The sequence below is a fragment of the Larus michahellis genome, chromosome 7 (genome assembly GCF_964199755.1).
Source record: "Larus michahellis chromosome 7, bLarMic1.1, whole genome shotgun sequence".
Taxonomy (NCBI): domain Eukaryota; kingdom Metazoa; phylum Chordata; class Aves; order Charadriiformes; family Laridae; genus Larus; species Larus michahellis.
This window is the reverse complement of record NC_133902.1, coordinates 33,135,317-33,155,121: the sequence shown is the minus strand read 5'-3', so window position 1 is coordinate 33,155,121 and position 19,805 is coordinate 33,135,317. Positions and strand designations below refer to the sequence as shown.

The following is a 19,805-nucleotide window of genomic DNA, read 5'->3' as shown; positions in this document are numbered from 1 at the left end:
TGCAATACTAAAGTTTTTTTACTTTTTTTTTTAAATATCAGTAGTTTGGGGCTTTTTGATTGGCAGGATTGTGATATATCATTTATGTCCTTTTCTGACCACGGTTTCATTTATTTAGTTATAGACATAAGTAACAATGCATGTTGTCTACTTATGACTGGCACAAAATTAACGGGAAAAAATAGTATAGGTAATCTTCTTTAGACAGGAGTAAATAACTTTAAAAGCACTAGCAAGTTTGCAGACATGACTGCTAAGCTAGTAAGCATAATTACGTTTCATGGTCTGAGCTGATCAATAACAGGGATCTGAGGAGTTTCCTCTGTAGGACAACATTACCCAGATCCATCAGGTTTTTATTTTCTTTCTTCAAAATAAACTCTTGTTAGATCACCAATAGCATAACAGTAAATCAAGTTGTGGTCTTATGTATGGCAGCTTCTGTGCACTTCTGCTCTGCCCGCAGCATTATTAAAGAAAAAGAAATGTTTGCAAAGAAAAATATTTTTCCTCTAATTTTAAATACCCAGCCCCTACTGTTTGCTCCATCACAGTGGCTCTCTGTGCCCTTCCGTACTGGACCTGACTGATACTGCACTGGGAGCCTACCACAACCGTGTTCACATTCCCATCTTGTTCCAACCTCACTTGGTCCTAGTGTTGGTCCCCTAAATATGAACGATTGCTTACATAAAATATACACACGCACAGGGTGGCTTTGAAAAACTGATACTCCTCTGAGCAAAGAGACCAACAAGACTCCTGTGCATGTTTCAGCAGAAGTCTGTGTATGGGTTAGAAGCTGCAGGTAATTACTCAGGTGAGCAACACATGGCTTCAAGTGTTACAGAAGCAATATAATAAGATTCTCAAATAATAAACTGTAAATATCTTATTGTGACAAAGCAGTAGTGTTATTAACTAAGCCACACTCATTTTTAAATGTGCACTGTAGAGACATTAAGCTCAGACTGCACACAGTTGCTGTTACCCTGTTAACACACAAAACTCCACTGAGCCATTAGCTCGACATGTTTATATTTCATAGTTTGTCAGCAGGGTTGTTTTAGAAAAGTTAAACAAATTAACTTGCATAATGATGTATGCATGCTTGTTTATTAACTTTGTTATTCTATAGAAAAACTACACAATAGCATACAACTGTAAATAAGCAAAATGAAACATCCATTAGTTTTGAAAAACTGAAAACCAATCAAACAGCAAAACCCATTACCAAGCAAGGCTACAGCCTTACTCAGTCTTCTGCTTGTAACAGGATTTCAGCTACAATTTGAGGGGCCTAATCCTGCAATTCTTTCCCACAGTCACTAACCTGCTCTAACCAAATATATGCATTTCCTTCTCACAAGGAAGTTACAGGCCACAGAGGTACCAGTTTCACACCCATTCCACAAAGAGTGTCTGAGGGGGTAAAAACCTGAAAAAGCCTGTCTTCTTCAGACAGATGGACTGGCTGAGCAATGAACTGATTAAAATCTGTCAGCTTAACAAAAGATGGTTTTACAGGGGGGGCAGGAAACCCCCCTGCTCTCCACAAGGCTTTCCCTGGGCAAGCTCTGCGCAACCAACAGCCATGGGGCCTACCAGAGGAGGGAGGGCTGGGGAGCCAGGCCCTGCAGCTGCTCTGCTGGGGAAGCCAGTGGCACCAAGGTACTGAGTACACACTCCATAAGGCAACTGAGAAAGCAAGCCAGCTAGATTTTATTATTATTAAAAATACCCCCCAAAATTACTAACCTGTTAATGCCCTGAAGTCCTCCATGCTCGTGTTTGCCTGGGAACCTATACCCACTCTCAGCACCCCCTCACACCACCACTGAAGCAAGGCACTGCAACATCCTTCAGTGCTGATTTTGAGTGTGCGAGCCCCACTAATTGGCTGATAATTACCCAACAGCCTCAGTGGGAGTTAGAGAAAACTCATTACACATGGGTATGGGCAGACTCCTTCCCCCCCACCCGACCTTTGCCACCCCACTGTTCCCAGCATAGGGACTTGCAGCAAACAAGCCCCACCTGGGCACCCTGCACCCCACCGCCACTAGCCCACCTGCTGTTCATCTCAAACCCACGAGGTAGCCACTGCTGGCACACCTGGGGCAGCAAGCAGGTGCTGTGCATCCATGGAGTAATGGCTGAGCAACCCTGGAGGATGGGCCACTGCCCACCTGGTTGGTGAGATAACCTCGTCTGCCCCACACAAGCATGGAGAGGAAGGTGTCTTCCCTCACGATACCCAAGAGCTGTCACCAGCTGCGTGCACTGTGCTGTGCAGCCCTGTCTGTCCTGGTGATCACAGAATCGAATCATAGAATTGTTTTGGTTGGAAGGGACCTTTAAGATCATCAAGTCCAACTGTTAACCTAACACTGCCAAGTTACCACTAAACCATGTCGCTCAGCACCACATCTACCCATCTTTTAAATAGCCCTGGGATGACGATTCCACCACTTCTCTGGGCAGCCTGCTCCAATGCTTGATAACCCTTTCGGTGAAGAAATTTTTCATAATATCCAATCTAAACCTCCCCTGAGACAACTTGAGGCCATTTCCTCTTGTCCTTTCATGTGTTACTTGGAAAAAGAGACTGACCCCCACCTCTCTACACCCTCCTTTCAGACAGTTGTAGAGAGCGAGAAGGTCTCCCCTCAGTCTCCTTTTCTCCAGGCCGAACAACCCCAGCTCCCTCAGCCGCTTCTCACAGGACTTGTTCTCTAGACCCTTCACCAGCTTCACTGACCTTCTCTGGACCTGCTCCAGCACCTCAGTGTCTTTCTTGTAGTGAGGGGCCCAAAACTGAACACAATATTCAAGGTAGGGCCTCACCAGTGCTGAGTACAGAGGTACAATCACTTCCCTGGTCCTGCTGGCCACACTATTCCTGATACAGACCAGGATGCTGTTGGCCTTCTTCACCACCTGGGCACAGTGCTCATATTCATCCAGCTGTTGACCAACACGCCCAGGTCCTTTTCTGCCAGGCACCTTTCCAGCCGCTCTTCCCCAAGCTTGTAGCACTGCATGGGACCCAAGTGCAGGATCCGGCGCTTGGCCTTGTTGAACCTCATACCATTGGCCTCAGCCCATCAATCCAGCCTGCCCAGATCCCTCTGTACAGCCATCATACCCTCAAGCACATCAATACTCCTACCCAACTTGGTGTCATCTGCAAATTTCCTCAGGGCGCACTCAATCCCCTTGTCCAGATCATTGATAAAGATATTAAAGAAAACCGTCCCCAGTACTGAGCCCTGGGTCACCACTTGTGACCAGCCGCCAACTGGATCCGCCTGAGCAACAGCATGGAAACACGAAACTGTATGTCAGCCCTCAGGTGGCTTTGGACATGTGCCCTTCTACACAGCCTTGGCATCTACCCAGAGCTACTGCCCCCAGCAGACATCTCCAAGGTAAGAGTGGAAGGCCTCAGGACATTTTACACATCAGTCAGAAACTGCTCCCTGAGAAGACTTATGGAGCAAGGGAAATGATAGGAGGTGAGGAGACCTTCTAAGCTGCTGCTCAGAGGGCTCTCCACTGTGGAGAAGCAGGAGGGTGCTGCCTTCTGTGGGGAGATCCCTCTCTCCCAGGCCACCGCCGCTGTGACATGAAGGATGTGTTCACCTTCACTGGGCTGCAGTTTCAGGGATAATTACCACATCCCTTCACCAATTCACTGGCTCATACTTAGAATTTAAAGTAAAGTTTTCCTAAATTTTGCATGATGTGCTGGGGTGTCCTTTTGCGGAAAGCACATTAGACCAGTTTAGTTCTTTACTGTTGCAATTATCTCCTGCATTCCCTGTGGTGCTTCCTAGTCATGTTCAATGCACAGCAAAAATTATTTTAACTCATTTTTTCTGTATTACATGGAATTTTAAAAAATCCTTGTTTATTCTGCTTGGCAGGTTTCCTGCTCTCTGCTCTCTAAAGAGCAACCTCTGTCCTTGTTAAGAGTCATCACTGAAATGAATACAGCCGCTGTTGGTGCTCGCTGCTGAAGTGCTGCTGAATAAAACAGTGCCTAAGTGCTTCCCATTTGCAGAACTGAACCTCCCAGGACCCAGGGTTTTAATGCTTTAACTGCTCTTTAATATTGAAAGAGACGCACAGTTAATATTGATGGTAACAAACAGCTACCCTGTGTAATGAAATGTGGCTCCCGTCTGTTGGTGACCTTCTACACCAACAACCTGTCCCAGATGGGCACTCCCAGGCTGAAAGGTTTGAACCCACGAGCGATAACTTTGTAATGCTGTCCTGCCCTGACACGGCAGGGGACAAAGAGTGCCCAGAGGGCCTGAAAAAAGACCAAATCAATGCCTGTACCTAGCTGTTTAAGGATATTTAAAATTTACTGTAAAGGGTTGTGTATGCATTAGCTGTACTACACTTGGCCTAAACTTGAAAGAGGTAACAGGAGAGTCCGGAACAAAGACAGCTTGATTTGTCTTTTGTTTTGCTTGATTTTAGTTCCAGTAACATGGTTAAATTTTTTTTAAAAACTTGAGCTGTACTGAAAAATCATTTCTGCTCATCTTTTATGCACTTTCTCCAACTTACAAAAGCCCATGTCTTGGCATGACCCTGTTTGAAATTTTTCCTCTCTTTGCTCTTCACTTCATTAGAACATCCATCTGGTACGCCATTTTTTTTTCTGTCTTTTAAAGCTACGTTTTAAATTCCAAATTTAACATAAGGTGTACAGAAACTTTTTTCAGCTGACACTGGCAAATGGCAGAACATATTTTTCACCACTTTCTGATGTATGCTTACTTTCTAAAGAGTAAGATTTTTTTTCACTAGTTAGAAGGACTTGGGATGCTATTAAACTATCTCCCAACTTTTGCATAGCTAAAGGTATAACGATAACCAAACACTACTTGTGATGTAAAATTTTTGTTATTTAAATACTGCTCTAAAAGATGGGACAAAATTTAAATCATCATTAATTTCAGCTAAACATCATAGAAGGCCTGTGAGAAGAAGGGATGATATGAAAATATCCATAGCTTTAAATAGGAAAAGAACTTAAATTTTTAAACAACTCATAAGGACTGCAGATAAAGGTTTAATAGCCTCTCTGCCTGTGTACTTAAAATATGCTTAATAGTCTTCATATATGACTGCAAAAGCCACATCTGTGCTCTGTTAAAAGGAGCCTCAAAAGACATTTAGGTCCCAAATTTCCTTGCCAGTATGACTGGATTCTTCCAACAAGTGTGCTTGAGACAGAGTCCATTATTCACCTAAGGAGTCAGAAATGCTCCCCAAAAATAACACAGGGGAAGATCTAAGGCCTTATTTTAAAATTTAAACTGACTAGGAGTTCGATTTACAAGTCAACTGGGTAACTTCCAGGAGAAAGAGTTTTAGACTCGCTCCGAAACACAGACAAAGTCTCTATCTCCTTTCCTGTTCTCAAATCTTCTGTGCGCTCTATAAGAGCACTAACTCTTACAGATTGGATCATATATTTTACAAACTGTTATAATTATAAACTCACTTTCATCACATGACTCGGCAATGTAATAAATAAATATTGTAATGTCATGAATGAAATTGTGGAACTTTTGAATCAGTCATATAACATTCACCTAAACTTTGCTTAAACTAAGGATTTGTCAAATTCTCTGATGCTGTGAACCTCCAAGAAGTTTGTTCAGCCACTGCTGAACTTCATAAATCAAATTACTGTGAGATGTTACATAGTTATTGTTTAGTATTAAAAGAAGTGATTGTTATACAGTCCTCAATACATAATATTAATTCCAGACCTTATATCTTAGTATGCTATTGAATTAAGCAAGATTGTTTACACAAGCAGTTTGTCAAAGTCAGACTCAATGACAGTAATAATTACCTGGATCATGGAAAAGCCCCAGCCTATTATATGATTTTATTTTTTAATATTTTTTCTCTTTAGAAAAATAAATGTGTTAATTGAAATCTTACACTATCTGTGAAAATGACATTGCAAGTCAGTTACAAGTATTTCCTAAACCAAGCAGTCTGTGTACGGGCACAGGGGACTGCCCACAGGGGACTGCCCACGTGAAGCCCATTACAGGACATGACAGGATTTAAATGTAGTGTTGATCGCCGCACTGAAGTCCCGTTAATGTCAGTAGTAGCTGACGATACCAGCAGGCAACCCAATTTGTAGTTGATGGTAGAATTCTAACTGATATTTGATCAGGGTCTGAGAAAATAAAGACGGTTCGATAATAATAAAACACATTTCCCAAGTCTGTAAACTAGCTAACCAATGATACAGAAGTATCTTTACCTCTTTTTAAACAAGTTTGTTAATTTAAAAAACAAGCAAAAAACCTTTAAATTAATCTAGAGATGTTCATCTGACCTAATATAATAAAAGGCCTTTTCTTAGCAAATGAGTAGCATCAATGTAAACACTCTCTTCGATGGACAAAATGGTGCTGTGCTGTCACCCTTTTTTTTTCCCCAATTCCATCTGTCAGCCTGACAAAGTTTCCTGGTGCTGTTGTTTCTTACCTGACGGTTGATTAAATGCTTCCATCATCAGTGGCAATGCTGACAAAAATCATATCATCACATTTATTAATTTTTAAAATGCTCTGTTGTGAGCACTACAATGATCTGAAATGGAACAGCTGTCACTTCTTTACGCACAGGTACTTGGGCTTCCATAGGGCTCTTTATACTATTAAATTAGAAAGGTCTCCTTTTAATGACGCACAATGGATATATACATGGCAGGTAAGAGAAAATAAACTTTACTAACTCAGAAACATTTTATTATCAAGCAAAACTTTAATTAAAGTTGCAAGGTCTAAAGTTTCTTTTGCACTAATCAGAAGTAACTCCACTGAAAGTAGGGAAGTTGCAATTGGTATAATTACAGGATGAACTTGGCTTAGAACTCTCCCTGCAACTAATGCACTTACGGCTTAAATATAGAATGAATTTTATTATTTATAATATTTTAATCGATTTTGAATGGGAGCCAGACAAAAGTATCATATAAATAGTACCGGGAGTGGCAACTGGATGGATTGTTTTTCACTTTTCCCTGTGAATTAAACAGACAATAAACTGTTCAAAGTAGCTGGACTTTTTCATAGGCAAGTGGGCACAAAGTGAACAAACACTGAAGAAAAAATAATCCAGCCCTCTAGGAATAGAGAACACTCTGCCCTTCCAGTGGTGTTCTCCCCTCCAAGAAAAGGTGGCTGGAGGTATTCAGAGTTAAAAGGAGAAATCGAGCTCCTTCCCAGTCAAACTCAGATATCCTTTATCTGTTTAGCCACTTGAGACTATTGAGAACATCTTCTGCTTGACCCCCAGCAACAAATATTTCGTGAAGAGTACAGTTTTAGAAGTGAAAGTAATAAAAAAAATCAGATGGTAAGAGAAAGTGTATAATGGAGAAAAGGAAAAACAAAGGAAGAAAGAAAGCTTAGATTTTTTCAAAGGTGATCAAACACTCAATCATTTTAGTCTGAATAATACAGCATTTTAACTATTGCCTTTGAACTTTGGGGGCTGGGAACCTCTGTCAGCCTGGATTTGTGATCAGTATTTTTCACTGTTTGACAAATAAATAAATATTCAGCCCAAAATACAGTTACCCTGGCTCTTCTGTATTTCAAGCAAAAATAACTCAACCTTATTTTTCAAGTTCCTTCCTTGCATGGTTTGCTATAAAGCATAATCAGTTTTTTAATGTTTATTATTTTTGTTATTACTGTAGAGCAAAATTAGATATTGGGCAATGGTTATTACTGAAATTCTTAAAGACATACATCTCCCACCTTTCTATAGCTTTCCAAGATCCTGATGTAAAAATATCTGTCACTCTGTGGTTGTTAATTTTCTCAAGAACCTCAAATTGATGATAGTGTCTCACGCTAATAAACACTAGAAATAGCCCCTAGGACTGAGAAGGGGTAAATTTCAAGCCGGTAAACTGAACGCGCTGTTTAGCATTAACACACAGAAGCGAAGGTACACTGTCCCTGCTGAAGTCAAAGGGAATTTTTGCCTTGAAGTCAGGACTACATTTTCGCAATTCACACTGAAGCCTCTATAAAAGTAAAAGGTGGGGAAAGTCCTTGCAGGAGAATAACGGGACCGGTTATATCCCTCCTAGGAATAGGACTGAAAACGTGTGCCTTGTGGGCTGAGTGGGCACATGCAGAGGTGAAACTGTATGCTCTTTTGAAAGCAACGAGATTATTTCAGCAGCGGGGCAGGCAGGGAACAATTAAGTGAGACAGAGATTTAAGAATATTATCGCTGGGGCTGTGGCGAGCATTTTTTTTAAACTTTTCTTCAGCCGATTCCAAAATACGTTTTGAAAACGCATGCTCTACCGATTTTATGGCCACTTCAGCCACCCAGGAGAGACTTTCCCTCCCGGCTTCACTGGACTCCCCTCCCGCCTCGCCAACAGTTGCCCCGAGGGCAGCCGCGGCCGCTATGCGCAACCCTCGACAGTGCCGGCGCCGCCGCCTCGACAGGGACACCCCGGGGGAGGCAGGGAGGCGGACGGGACACACCGGGGGGAGGCAGGGCTGGGGAGCGGCGGGGCTTCCCGGCAGGCGGGGTCCGTGGGGGGGCCGGGGGCAGCGGAGCGCCGGGAGCCCGCCCGGCTCCTACCTGGTAGGCGTCGGGGATGTTGACCGTCTCTCCGTGCTCCGCCACGTAGCCGATGATGCCCTTGCCCCAGGGCACCTGCACCTCGTTGCTGTTCTCGGTGGAGCCGCAGGGCAGCAGCGGGGTGCCGGCGTGCACGTCGAAGAACTTGGAGACCAGGCTCTTCTTGCCGGCGGCGGCCCCCTCCACGAGGAAGAGGGAGCCCCGGTCGGCGTCCACCATGAGGCAGACAAAGATGAGGATCTTGTAGCTGAGGCTGGTGAGGTCCAGGTCGTTGGAGATGTCCTTGACCAGCTCCAGGAAGAACTGGCGCTCGTTGTGCTCCTTGAGGTAGCGCTTGTAGTCCAGGGCGGTGGGGGGGTACTGGGGCAGGCTGACGCGGGACTCCAGCAGGGCGCTGAGGATGTGGGCGGTGGTGGGGGGCAAGGAGCTGGCCTTCCGCAGCAGCGCCCGCCGCCGCACGCTGCTCAGCGGCTCCTGCGCCCGGGCGTGCACATGCTCGTCGTAGGTGAGGTTGACATGGATGGCCTTGGAGCGAGCGAAGCTCTTCCGCAGCTCCTTTTGCGATGCTCGCCGCTGCAGCCCCCCGCCGCCGGGGCCGGGACCGGGACCGCCGGGGCCGCCCGCGCTGCCCCAGCCGCCGCCGGGGCCGCCGCTGCTCCGCCGCTCCTCCGACGGGCCGGCGGGGGCAGCGGCGGGCGCTTTAGGGAGCGAGTTCTTCCTCTTCAGCCACTTCTCCACCAGCTCCGGGTGCCTCTCGAGGAAACTTTCCACCGCCGCCACGTCGAGCCCGGCGTCGGCGGCCGCCATGGTGCCGGCGGCGGGGGACGGCTCAGGCCATGCCCCGCCGCCGCCACGTGCTGCCGCCGCCCCGACGGCCGCCCCGCGGCGCGGGGGGGGCTGCCGGCAGTCCCGCAGAGGGTCTGCTTCTGCCCCTCGCCCGCGCCCCTCCTTGGGGGCGCGCCTTCTCCTCGTCCCCTGCGACCTGCTTTTCCTGCCCCGCACTCTTTATTATTAGTAGTAGTAGTATTAGTATTATTCTAGGTATTTTTCTGTCCCCCCTCCCCCCGCTCTCAGCCCTTCTCTGGTTCTGGCCCCGGTCCCCCGGCTCTGGGCCGGCTCCCGCGGTGAGCCGGGCAGGCGCTGCCGCCGCGCCTCCGGAGATGCTCCGGGTGCGCTCGGGCAAACCCCTCCTGCCAAGTGCTGTCAGTGCTGGCGGCGGCTGCTGCGTAACCCAGCCGGCGGACCACTGAGGAGGGAGGGGAGGGCGGGGGGAGGACGCGTGAGCCGAGCCGGGGGGGGCAGGCGGGGAGGAGGGAGGGCTGGCGAGCCCCGCTGCGGGGGGCGGCACCGCCGCGGCAGCCCCTGCCGGGGTGAGGGTGGGCGTGCGGGGTGAGGCGCGCACGGTCCCCTCCGCGGGAAGACCCCGGGCGATGGGGAGCTCAGCGCTGGCCGGCGCCTCATTCGGGAACATCGCGGGGAGCGTGCGGGGGGGATAGGGAGGGTCCTTTTGTCTGTGATGCGTGTGCAAGAGAAGGGGCAAACCCGGCCGCGGCTCCCCCCCGCGGGCTGCGGGAGGGGCGGGGAGAGGTAACGCCAGCGCTCCCCTTAAAGAGGTTCAATTTACGGCGTTATTTGCACTGCTTCAGTACTTCAGGAGACAGGCGGAAAAACGGAGCCCTTTCAGAGGGACCAAGTGAATTCCGTTTCTGGCATCCCCGAGTTGAGGCGCCTGCCGCCTCTCCTGTGGGGGGACCTGGCTCTGCTCGCCGCGCACCGTCAGTGCGGCGTTTCACGGGCAGAGAGCGGGTTCCCGCCCTCCCCCCGCAACCCGCCCAGGCCTTTCTGCCCGAAAGCCGCTTTCCCTCGGGACCGGGCTCTCGCGGTGCGCCGCGGGCAGCTGGGCGGGAGCGGGCTCGCCAGGGCGCTGCTGGGTGCCCGCTCCTGCGGCACCGGCTGCCAGACGGACACCGACCGCGTCCACCGAGGCAGCCGGGACGGGGTTATTTTTATGCGCACGTGGAGCACGTTTCATTGCTAAATCGATGCCTTACGCATAAGCGATTGAAAAAACGGAGTCATGGATCTTAACACGTGAAAAACGTCTTTCATGCGCTCAGAAAGACTGAATGAAGGCGGCTTCCGAAATTCATGAATGGGAGTTTGGGTGGCCGGGAAAACACACGGGCAAATCTTCAACCAAACGAGATTCCGACCTCCCGGGGACCCTGTCCCTGCAGCATCCCCTCCCGGCGCGGGGGTCCGGGCAGAGCCTGCAAGGAGAGGGAGCGATTTCGGGACGCGTGCCGGCGGGTCCCAGCCGGGGGGTGGGTTGGGGATCGCTATGTGTGTGTGCCCGAAGGGCTGCCGCGTCTCCCGCAGCGGTCGCGAGTGACGAAGGCTCCGTGCAGGTGCTGTGGCTCCCGCAGCCCGGAGCCTGCCGAGGAAGCGACAGACAAAGGATTTCGCCGCCCGGTCTCGATGCTTGCGCCGTTGCAGGCTGAGCAGCAGCTCCCTCGCTGCCGCCGGCCCCGGGCCGCCGTGGCGGAAGGGCTCCGTGCCTGTACCCCTGCCCCCCCGGCGGGGTTTCATTCTGCTTTCCCGGCTCCCCCCGGCTGCGCAGGGCGGCTGCCGCAGGAGGACGGCTCTCCATTGAGAAACCGCGCCGCCGACGGCACCCCCTCGGCGATGGGGCGGACGGAGGGGGGGCGCGCAGGCGCACGGACAACGAGGGGCGGGGGATGCCGCCCCCGCCGTTTGGGGGACAGAGAGGGGAGCCCGCCCGGCCCCGGGCTGCTGTGCCCGTTGTCAGCGGCGGGGAGGGAGCAGCTACCGGCGGCCGTACCGTGCCGCTGACACGCCGGGGAGGGCCCGGCTGCAGCAGCCGCGGCGAGGGGCCTGCGGGGGGAGCGGCGTTCTAGGCCGGGGGGCGGAAAGCGGGGACGTCGGAGGACACCCTCCCCGAGCTGCTCGCACCTCTAAAGATGCCGAGAGCGCTTTCCACTCAGGTACCTTGGATATGAAATGGCAGGTATATCTCGGTGGGGGAAGGGCGACTGAAATACTGATTTCTTCAGCGTTTCTCTGAGCGCGCTGCCCACATGCTGCCAGGGCTGTGAAGTAAAGGGGTTTCACGCAGGGCAGAAGGCACAGCTCCTCAGCCCACGCCAGCAGCTGCCACATCCTCGGTGGAGGCCCCTGCTCTCGGGAAGACACAGCCGAGGTTCCACCCTTGCACCCCATGACATCCACGCTGTCGGCGCACATCTGTACCCGCCGCTGCCTGTGCTGCCACCGAACCCTCCTCAGCTGCCGGTACTTGCGTCACCATCACCCTTGAAGGGCGCCCGCTTGCCCGCAGTCGCTAATTGCTGCCTGGCCTTTACAGTGGCATTTGCTGTTTTGCAGCACTGGCACAAACACTCTGCGTACACTGAGAAGTCACATAAGCTGCTGAAGGCCTGGCAGGCACATACTCGGGCTCTCAAGCAAGAGCCCTGGGCTCTCAATCTGCATACAATTGAAATAATGGTATCTAAATAATTTTTACCATCTCACTTTAGTAAGGTTTGGTCTGAGAACTCACACTACTGTTTACAACAAAATGGTTACTGTGTAGCAGTTCTGTATGTAAACACTTAAAGCAATTTGACATTTCAATAAGCTTGGGTATAAATGAGGTCTTCCCGTTTCTCCAGTCTTGTGGCATCTTTAGTTTATTTGCCGGGGGGTTTATGCATGGGCTTTGATTACAGCAAAAATCTGTATATTGACAGTCTCTCAAATAGCAGCATCAAGACTGCAGAAAGTAAAAACACAGTTGTCACCATCGCATAAAATACACAGTGAACAATTTACTGTAATGCCTTAATTTTAAAGAGCTTTGCAGCCCCAAATCTGTGTATAAACTATAATCCTGTTTTTTAAAGATAAAATATGACAAAGATAATCCAGGTGGTTTGTCTGTTCTGTAACTTGAGAAGCCTTTTGACATGCTGTCGTGGTAAAACCTGCCTCAGAAACATCAGTGTGCGCATCAGTGGATGTTAGGAGAAAGCTTGTGTCTGTCTGTGTTCTGGCACACATCAAACTATAACTCTGTCTGCAGGGTGAGTAAACCAAGCGCACCGTACTCTGGGCTGCAGCTTCGTATGTGGGCCTGAGATAAGGTTAGTTGCAGCCTTTTGTGGGAGGACCAAAAAGGCAAATGGATTCTGTCAGCTCCACAGGACCGTGGTGCCTTCGTAATTCTACAGGTATGGTGCAGTGAGGTATGGGCCGCTTCTATCTGATTCATCTTAGGTGTGAGGCAGCTTTTATCAGCTTGGATGCGCAGTGCCAGCTCAGAGAGCAAGGCAGGCTTTAGCCAGTCTCGCCTGGTCCCCTCAGTACAAACATACAGAGATGCCCTAAAAGGGCATAAAACTTGCATTTCTCAGGCATAGTGTGTTTCTCTCTTCAGAAAGGCAGTGGCATAGCACTCGTCAAAATGCAATTGACAAAAGCACTCGAGAAAATTTTTGTCATTCAGGCAGGTGCTTTAATTGTCTAAACAGTCAAGAGAAGAGGTCCTGACTATTAAACTGAAAGGGGGAAGTATCTTACAGCTACAGCACAAAAGCAAAAAAAAGCAGGTACTCATCCAGTTGTGTCACAGAACTTTTCACCCGACTCTCACTTATTCCATTATTTAAAAACAGCAGTTCAGCTTTATGGAGCACGGTAAGACAATCAGTTAAAGAACAATACCGATAAAATGAGTACCTAGCAATAGGCGCTATAGCAAATTAGTTTTGTACTAATGCTCCCCTTCTGTCATGACATAAGGAAACCTTGCTTGAGTGAAGTATGTTTTAATCCATTACATCTGTGTAAACAGAGAATTAAATTGTAAATCACAATTCAAGAAGTCTTAGAGATTCTTGAGGAGGTTTTAGGAGGACTTTAATCACCTTCATCAATCCTCTACTTTTGGTGGAAATACCTACTACTATCATTTGCTTGAGCTAGTTAGCCCTCATTCATTCTACACGTTAGAGGATAAGGATACCTTAATATATTAGCCTCAAATGGAGAAAAAAATCCACAGTTTTGAAAAATGACCAGTAGATGATTATGCTTTTTTAATACACAAAGGAACACTAACAATACAATGACTAGGGTTATATTTTTAAGCCAAAAAGGTCATGGGTATTCAGGTATCTCCTTAAGATTCTTTTAGGTCAATCAACGTCACTACTGAAAGGTTACTTGTCCCCTGAAAATATCTGATATTCTTGATATTCCGCTTCCATCATCCTTATATAGTGTTCTTTTAATGAATATTTTGTTATTTACTGCGTATTGTGATTTCCTTCACAGGTGACAATGCCGAGGATTTTTTTTCCAAAAGAAAAAACTTCATTTAGTTGTCAGTCCTAATACTTACAGACACTTTCTTATTTACATAGCCACAACTGAATAATAGTTTCAGTGTGTGTTTGAATAACTAGTTGCAGAATTGGGCCCTCCTTATAGGAAGGAACAGTATTTCTATAGTACACTCCACAAAGGTCTATGAAATATATAACACAATATAAAAAATGCTCACCTCCCAATGTTGTTTATTAGGACATAGCATTGTAAAACATATGTTTGTTTGATTTTGCTAAGGTCAGTCCCTAATGAATAATTAACATCAAAATACTAAAACTTAACACAGGAGCTAGTCAAAATTCGAAACATTTTTTCACTGACATTACAGCTGCTGCAGCAATGTTTCATGAAGTTGCTTTTTTCAAGTATGCAATAAGATCAGCTCTTTCATTCTTCTTTTTAATTCCAGCAAAAATCATTTTTGTACCAGGAATGTATTTCTTAGGGTTTTCCAAATACTCCATCAGTGTGTTCTCATTCCAGACAACTCCTGAAAAACACAAAACATAGTAAAATACAAGGCTAGCCCAACATCATATATTTATGAAAATATCAACACTCTCAAATCAAAGGTGTGATGCTCCTGAACATAATGTACCTAGAATCCAAGAGGAATGTGAGCATAAATGATACATAATATAAAATGCACAAGGTATACATTGTCTTTGTGTCACTTTAATCAAATATAAATCCTTTTTGCATCATGGAGAAATGCAGTTCTTTGCACCGTTTCACATCCAACTACTTACTATGTTTAAACTAAGTATCTCTGTAATTCCAGTATCCGGAAGATCCAACTTTTTTGTTGAAAATTAGCATCTACAGATTGACATGAAATTCATCAAGACTGTGCTCCACTGAAGGGCATTAGAAAAAGAGTTGTCAACGGCCAGCCCCTGGAATCTCTTGACAGAAGTTGAAAAAACATTAGTGTTTACTTCCATCCCTTCTAAAACCTGTCTCTGTCAACGGAAGCCTACTGTTGTACTGAAGACTACTGAAATACGTATAATGACATGTTCAAGCTTCTCTTCTGTCCTCCAGAGTTGACTCTTCCCATCATCAAAAGTGGATTTAGATACCACTTTGTTGGCTTTCTTTTAAAAACTTGTACTACCGTCTGTATGATTTGTTCACTAAATTTTTAATGAGAAAAAATAGTATATGCTGACGATGTTTCGTATGAAATAAGTCCCACTATAGAGTGAATGTCACAAAACATTTCCTAGAAATCACAGAAAAATAAAAAGTTAGCCAATTCTAAAGCACTTTAGTAACTGGAAAAAAAAAACAAAACAAAAAACCCCCCAAAAAACAAAACAGGACTCTATTTGTAATTAATAGCTTGAGCCAAATAATATAATTTATGTTCCAATAATATAAATAAAAACAATGAAACCCACACAGAATTACTTTCCATTTTTAGATGTACCACTGCTTTTCAAGACTGTCTGTATGAAAAACACAAGACGAGTCATAGCTTAGTAGTAGGTGACAGTATTTAGTCAAGTGTTCTGAGCAAAACAACTGCAGCACACCACGATGCCAGTAGAGGGTAGTGACCAGCAAACAAAATCTAGAAGCACTCTTAAGAAATAGAAATGAAAATCTGCCCATTCATACTATAAAGTTCTGGGAAAGCCATGTACCTTTGGACCTGGTGTGCCGAATATTGGTAAAATTTCTTTATTTAGGGAAAAAAGGGACTGAGGGATTTTTGTTTCTGAAACTATAGTTCAGATTCATCAGCAGTAACGCAAAGTAGACCGTTGTGAGAATAACTCCTTATGAGTAAGGCTTTCTATTGTAACTCTAAAGAAAAAGTGGTTTTTTCATACATGTCCCCTCCAACACTGCACCTCATCCATGTCACCTTAGTTTTACCTTTGTTCTTGTTTGCATCAGAGTAAGAAAATCCTGCAGCTTGTCCTGTTCTGCGGCCAAATAAACCCCAAAGATTTGGTCCTGTCTTGTGCTTTCCACCTTTCTCAACTGTATGGCACTGAGAACATTTCTGAATAAAGATCTTCTTGCCTTTTTCAACATCAGCCATTTTGATCTATGCAAAAAAAATCTAAAAAAAAAGAAAGGAAGTTTGAACAATATTACAGAAAAGTTCACTGTTGTTGGTCACATTTATCATCTCCTACATTTTTATAAAAAATTTCTGTCTTGCACGGTAATAAAAAAATTAGTGTGTCTCAAAGTAATGAAAATTTGACCTAGACTTAATTATAAATGTAAATTTGTGTAAGACTCACTTAAGATGCACAATTTCTCAACATGATCTGGTTGCTGATGGTCATGAATTAAATTTTTTTAAGTTACCCCAATTTACAATTAGGAAAAAGCACCACAGGGGGGTTTTGTTGCTGCACCTCTGAGAGGTGCAGAATTAGAGAATTTGTTATTCTTATCTTTGGAGGTTAAGATAGCTTTAAGTTCCTTGATTGCTCTTCTAGAGCTACTTTGATGGCGAGGGTAAAAGGTCAACATACTTTTGTCTAGAAGGCCGATCTAAACCATAGCAGCACCTCAGGATTTCCCCGAATTCCCTAGAATGTTTCCAGACCTGTAGAATTCAACTCCTCCTCCAGTGCCTGTCAGGACACTGACAGATAAGCGGGACTTCCCGTGGCAACGGCCTGGACAGAAGGGGAAGGTGCCTGCGAGGCTGCCCTCCGGCCCGTGGCTGCCGGGGAACGAAGGAGAGTCAATCACCTTTCGGCCCTGTGAGACCACGACAGACCCGGCTGCCCCGCTGCTGGCCAGCAACCCCCTCAGGGCACCGGCCGCCACCCGCCACCGGTCCGCGCTCGGCCGTCAAAGAGAAGGTGTCATCGACGCAACGACCAATGGCAGAGAGGACAAGACGGCACGTTCTCTCCTAATTGGTCCGTCGCGGGCCCACAGGGCGGGATTAAGCGTCACGCCCTTCTTTCTTGGGGAGGCGGCGGGGATCGCACGCTCTGCCAACGGCCCCAACGGCCCCAACAGCCCCAACGGCCCCAATGGCCCCAACGGCCGGGGGGGACACAGACAACACTGTCATGGAGCCCCAGGCAGCACCACCCTCCCTCTGCAGGCACCTTACCCATGCCGAAATGCCTGTGTTTCAACCTGAGTGGCGTTGGCAACCCCTCCATGGCTCCACTCCGCAGTGCAGGGATAAAATGGTGTCGGGAGTTGTGAAAAATAGAACACACTGTTTGGTCTGGAAGGGATGTCGCCTTCCAGCCCTAAAACAGAACTCCTGGTGTGTCGAGTCGTAACCTTGCTTTTTGCTAAAGATTTCCCGCTGGTGGGCAAGGAAGGAGCTTACTGGATTTTTGCAAGTGTTCCTTTACATGGAGTCAAACGCAACCACTATATCTTCCTACAGGAAGGATGGGGAGGGACTCTTTATTGGGCAGTGTAGTGATAGGACACGGGGTAACAGCATCAAACTGAAAGAGGGGAGATTTAGATTGGATATCAGGAAGAAATTCTTTATGGTAAGGGTGGTGAGACACTGGAACAGGTTGCCCAGGGAAGCTGTGGCTGCACCATCCCTGGAAGTGTTCAAGGCCAGGCTGGATGGAGCTTTGAGCAGCCTGGTCTAGTGGGAGGTGTCCCTGCCCAGGGCAGGGGGGTTGGAACTGGATGATCTTTAAGGTCCCTTCCAACCCAAACCATTCTGTGATTCTGTGATTCTGTGAAATATGTTCCTCTAAAAATACTCATTGACCTTGTACATTACACTCACAAAACAGGACACCGTTTATCCCCCACAGAACTGCCATTTCTGAGGCCACTGCCAGGGCTGCACGGTGCTCGCAGCACTGGAAACACTGCCTCTTCCAAATCTCCAGATCGCCAGATCTTGCCTCCGTGAAACTCTGCTGATATGAACCTGACAACTACATCTTCCTGTGTAAAAGAGAGGGGGGATTCCTGCATATTTAATTTTCTTGTGGAAAAGAATAGAAAGAATGTGTGCAGCCCGATCCCCTGATGTCTTCGTTTAACCCCATTTTGCACCAGGAGGTGTTGGTCTGTCATGGTCCCAGTAAGAATGGCACTTAGCCTTTGTAAAGGATCACCTACAATGCTATTTGTTTGCAATGCTAACAAGAGAATAGCATAGAGGGTCTCACGTCCCTTTAGATGGTGTGAGGCCCACGTGGTGTAGCATTGAGGGGGCCTCCAGACCACATGCAGTAAACCTCCTCCGTGGTAGAGATTCTCCCCTTTTGGTATTTCAAGCTTTGGTAGGATTTTCTTATGAGGTGTCGTGGTTTGGGCTGGGCTGGACACTAAAATGAATGACAGATGCTCACTTTTACCTCTCTCCCCTTTGGAGAAGAGAGAGCATCTCCCTTCAGAGAAGAGAAAAGAGAGAGAGAGACTTATGAGTTGAAAAGAAACTAAACTACTTTAGTGAAATATTAGTAATAAAATGGTAGTAAGAAAATAATGAAATATATACATCGAGCTCCCAGGATGAGGATCACATCACCAGCTGGCACTGGGAAAGTCCCAGATGGGACTCAGCGATGGAGAGGAGCTGAACTCGGGATCTGGATTCAGGAGCACACGGATCAGGATCAAAGGCAGATGAACAGACAGAGTCCTCCTTGGACACGGGCCATTGAAGAAAGAGGGCTGACTCAGCTTTTATACTGAGCATGATGCCGATGGCATGGAATGCCCCGTTGGTCAGTTTTGGTCACCTGTCCTGTCTGCTCCTCCCTACAGTTGTGACCCCTCTACGCTCTTCTGCTTCCAACCCTCCAACAGGGCAGACAACAAAGTGAGCTGACCTTGGTTGTTACAGCAATAAATATAAGGAGGAGCCTCTCTGCACACCATCCCTTGGTATTCACTACCAACATCAGACCTTATCTGCTAGAAGTGGACACTGCCTGAAAAATACGCCGTTGATTGCAGAGAGTTGAATTAGTTAGAAGAGGCTTAGCTGAAAAGCAAAATTACTGAAAAGAAAATTGGTTTTGTTTTACCTCAAACCAGGACACAAGGAAACAACTCTATCATTTTTACAGTCAAAAGAGAAACAGTGCTCTCATGAGACCATTTTGCTGCACCGTTAGATACACGCAAGGCCAGGCAGGAGGTGTGATCGCTGGTACCGAGTGGGAGCTGCCCGCAGGCTCCTCTGTAAGGATGAGCTGGCTGAATTTATCCCTTGGCTGAGGGATGTATGGAGCAAGGCAGGGCCTGGCCCCAGCCTGCGCCCGCCCGGGGGAACCGTGCTGTGGGATCCCCGCGCCCATCCAGGGGATCCGCACTGTGGATCCCCGTGCCCGCCCAGGGGATCTGCACTGTGCATTGCTGACTCCTCGGTGTGCAGTGGTCAGGGTCACGACAACCCTAGGGCACCAACAGCTCCCATATTCAGCTGAGGAATTCTTTATTTTTGAATCCAACTATTAAAGATGTGATGAACTTTATAACAACATTGCGTTCTTCGAACTTTATTAGCTGTGTGCTTATTTTCCTACAGAAAATTATTTTTCCTGGATATTTTTTGTTTGTTTGTTTGTTTGTTTCCCATGAAATACATCAAGTTCCCTGGGCCTCTGTAACCTGAGAGTTCACAGGACACACATTAAGCCTCACTGTTGGCTACAGCAGCAAAGGCCTTGACAGAGGTTTCTTTGTGGAGAAACTCTATGGCACTCGTACTGTTTCAAAGGAGGTGGGTCACCATGCAGAGTACTGAGTCTCTG

The 19,805-nt window shown here is 47.1% G+C and overlaps 2 protein-coding genes and 1 long non-coding RNA gene across 6 annotated transcripts in view; 1 reads left to right on the top strand and 2 right to left on the bottom strand.

Moving 5' to 3' along the window:
* Positions 1 to 9,471, bottom strand: part of PDE11A (phosphodiesterase 11A) — a 142,604-nt gene extending 133,133 nt beyond the window's left edge. For 2 of the 3 annotated variants that reach the window (XR_012588385.1, XM_074595209.1), the window contains exon 1: positions 8,665 to 9,471. Coding sequence is in view for 1 of the 3 variants with exons in the window: in XM_074595209.1 (XP_074451310.1) it covers positions 8,665 to 9,471 (807 nt within the window). In the remaining 2 variants the exon portion in view is untranslated. Of the gene's footprint in view, positions 1 to 1,758; positions 1,885 to 8,664 lie in introns of those variants that run through there. The other variant, XM_074595210.1, reaches the window with a different exon arrangement.
* Positions 9,472 to 11,392: 1,921 nt separating this feature from the next.
* On the top strand, positions 11,393 to 16,117 carry LOC141746536 (uncharacterized). The gene is made up of 3 exons (XR_012588388.1): positions 11,393 to 11,669; positions 12,770 to 12,917; positions 14,858 to 16,117. It is a non-coding gene; the product is annotated as an uncharacterized LOC141746536 (long non-coding RNA).
* The window catches only part of LOC141746535 (cytochrome c, somatic-like), a 55,329-nt gene continuing 48,713 nt past the window's right edge, over positions 13,190 to 19,805 (bottom strand). Inside the window, exons 2-3 of one of the 2 annotated variants that reach the window (XM_074595218.1) lie at positions 15,961 to 16,150; positions 13,190 to 14,566 (exon numbers count right to left, since the gene is read on the bottom strand). In XM_074595218.1, coding sequence (XP_074451319.1) covers positions 14,421 to 14,566; positions 15,961 to 16,129 — 315 coding nt within the window. In that variant the 5' untranslated portion in view covers positions 16,130 to 16,150 and the 3' untranslated portion in view covers positions 13,190 to 14,420. Of the gene's footprint in view, positions 14,567 to 15,960; positions 16,345 to 19,805 lie in introns of those variants that run through there. The other variant, XM_074595217.1, reaches the window with a different exon arrangement.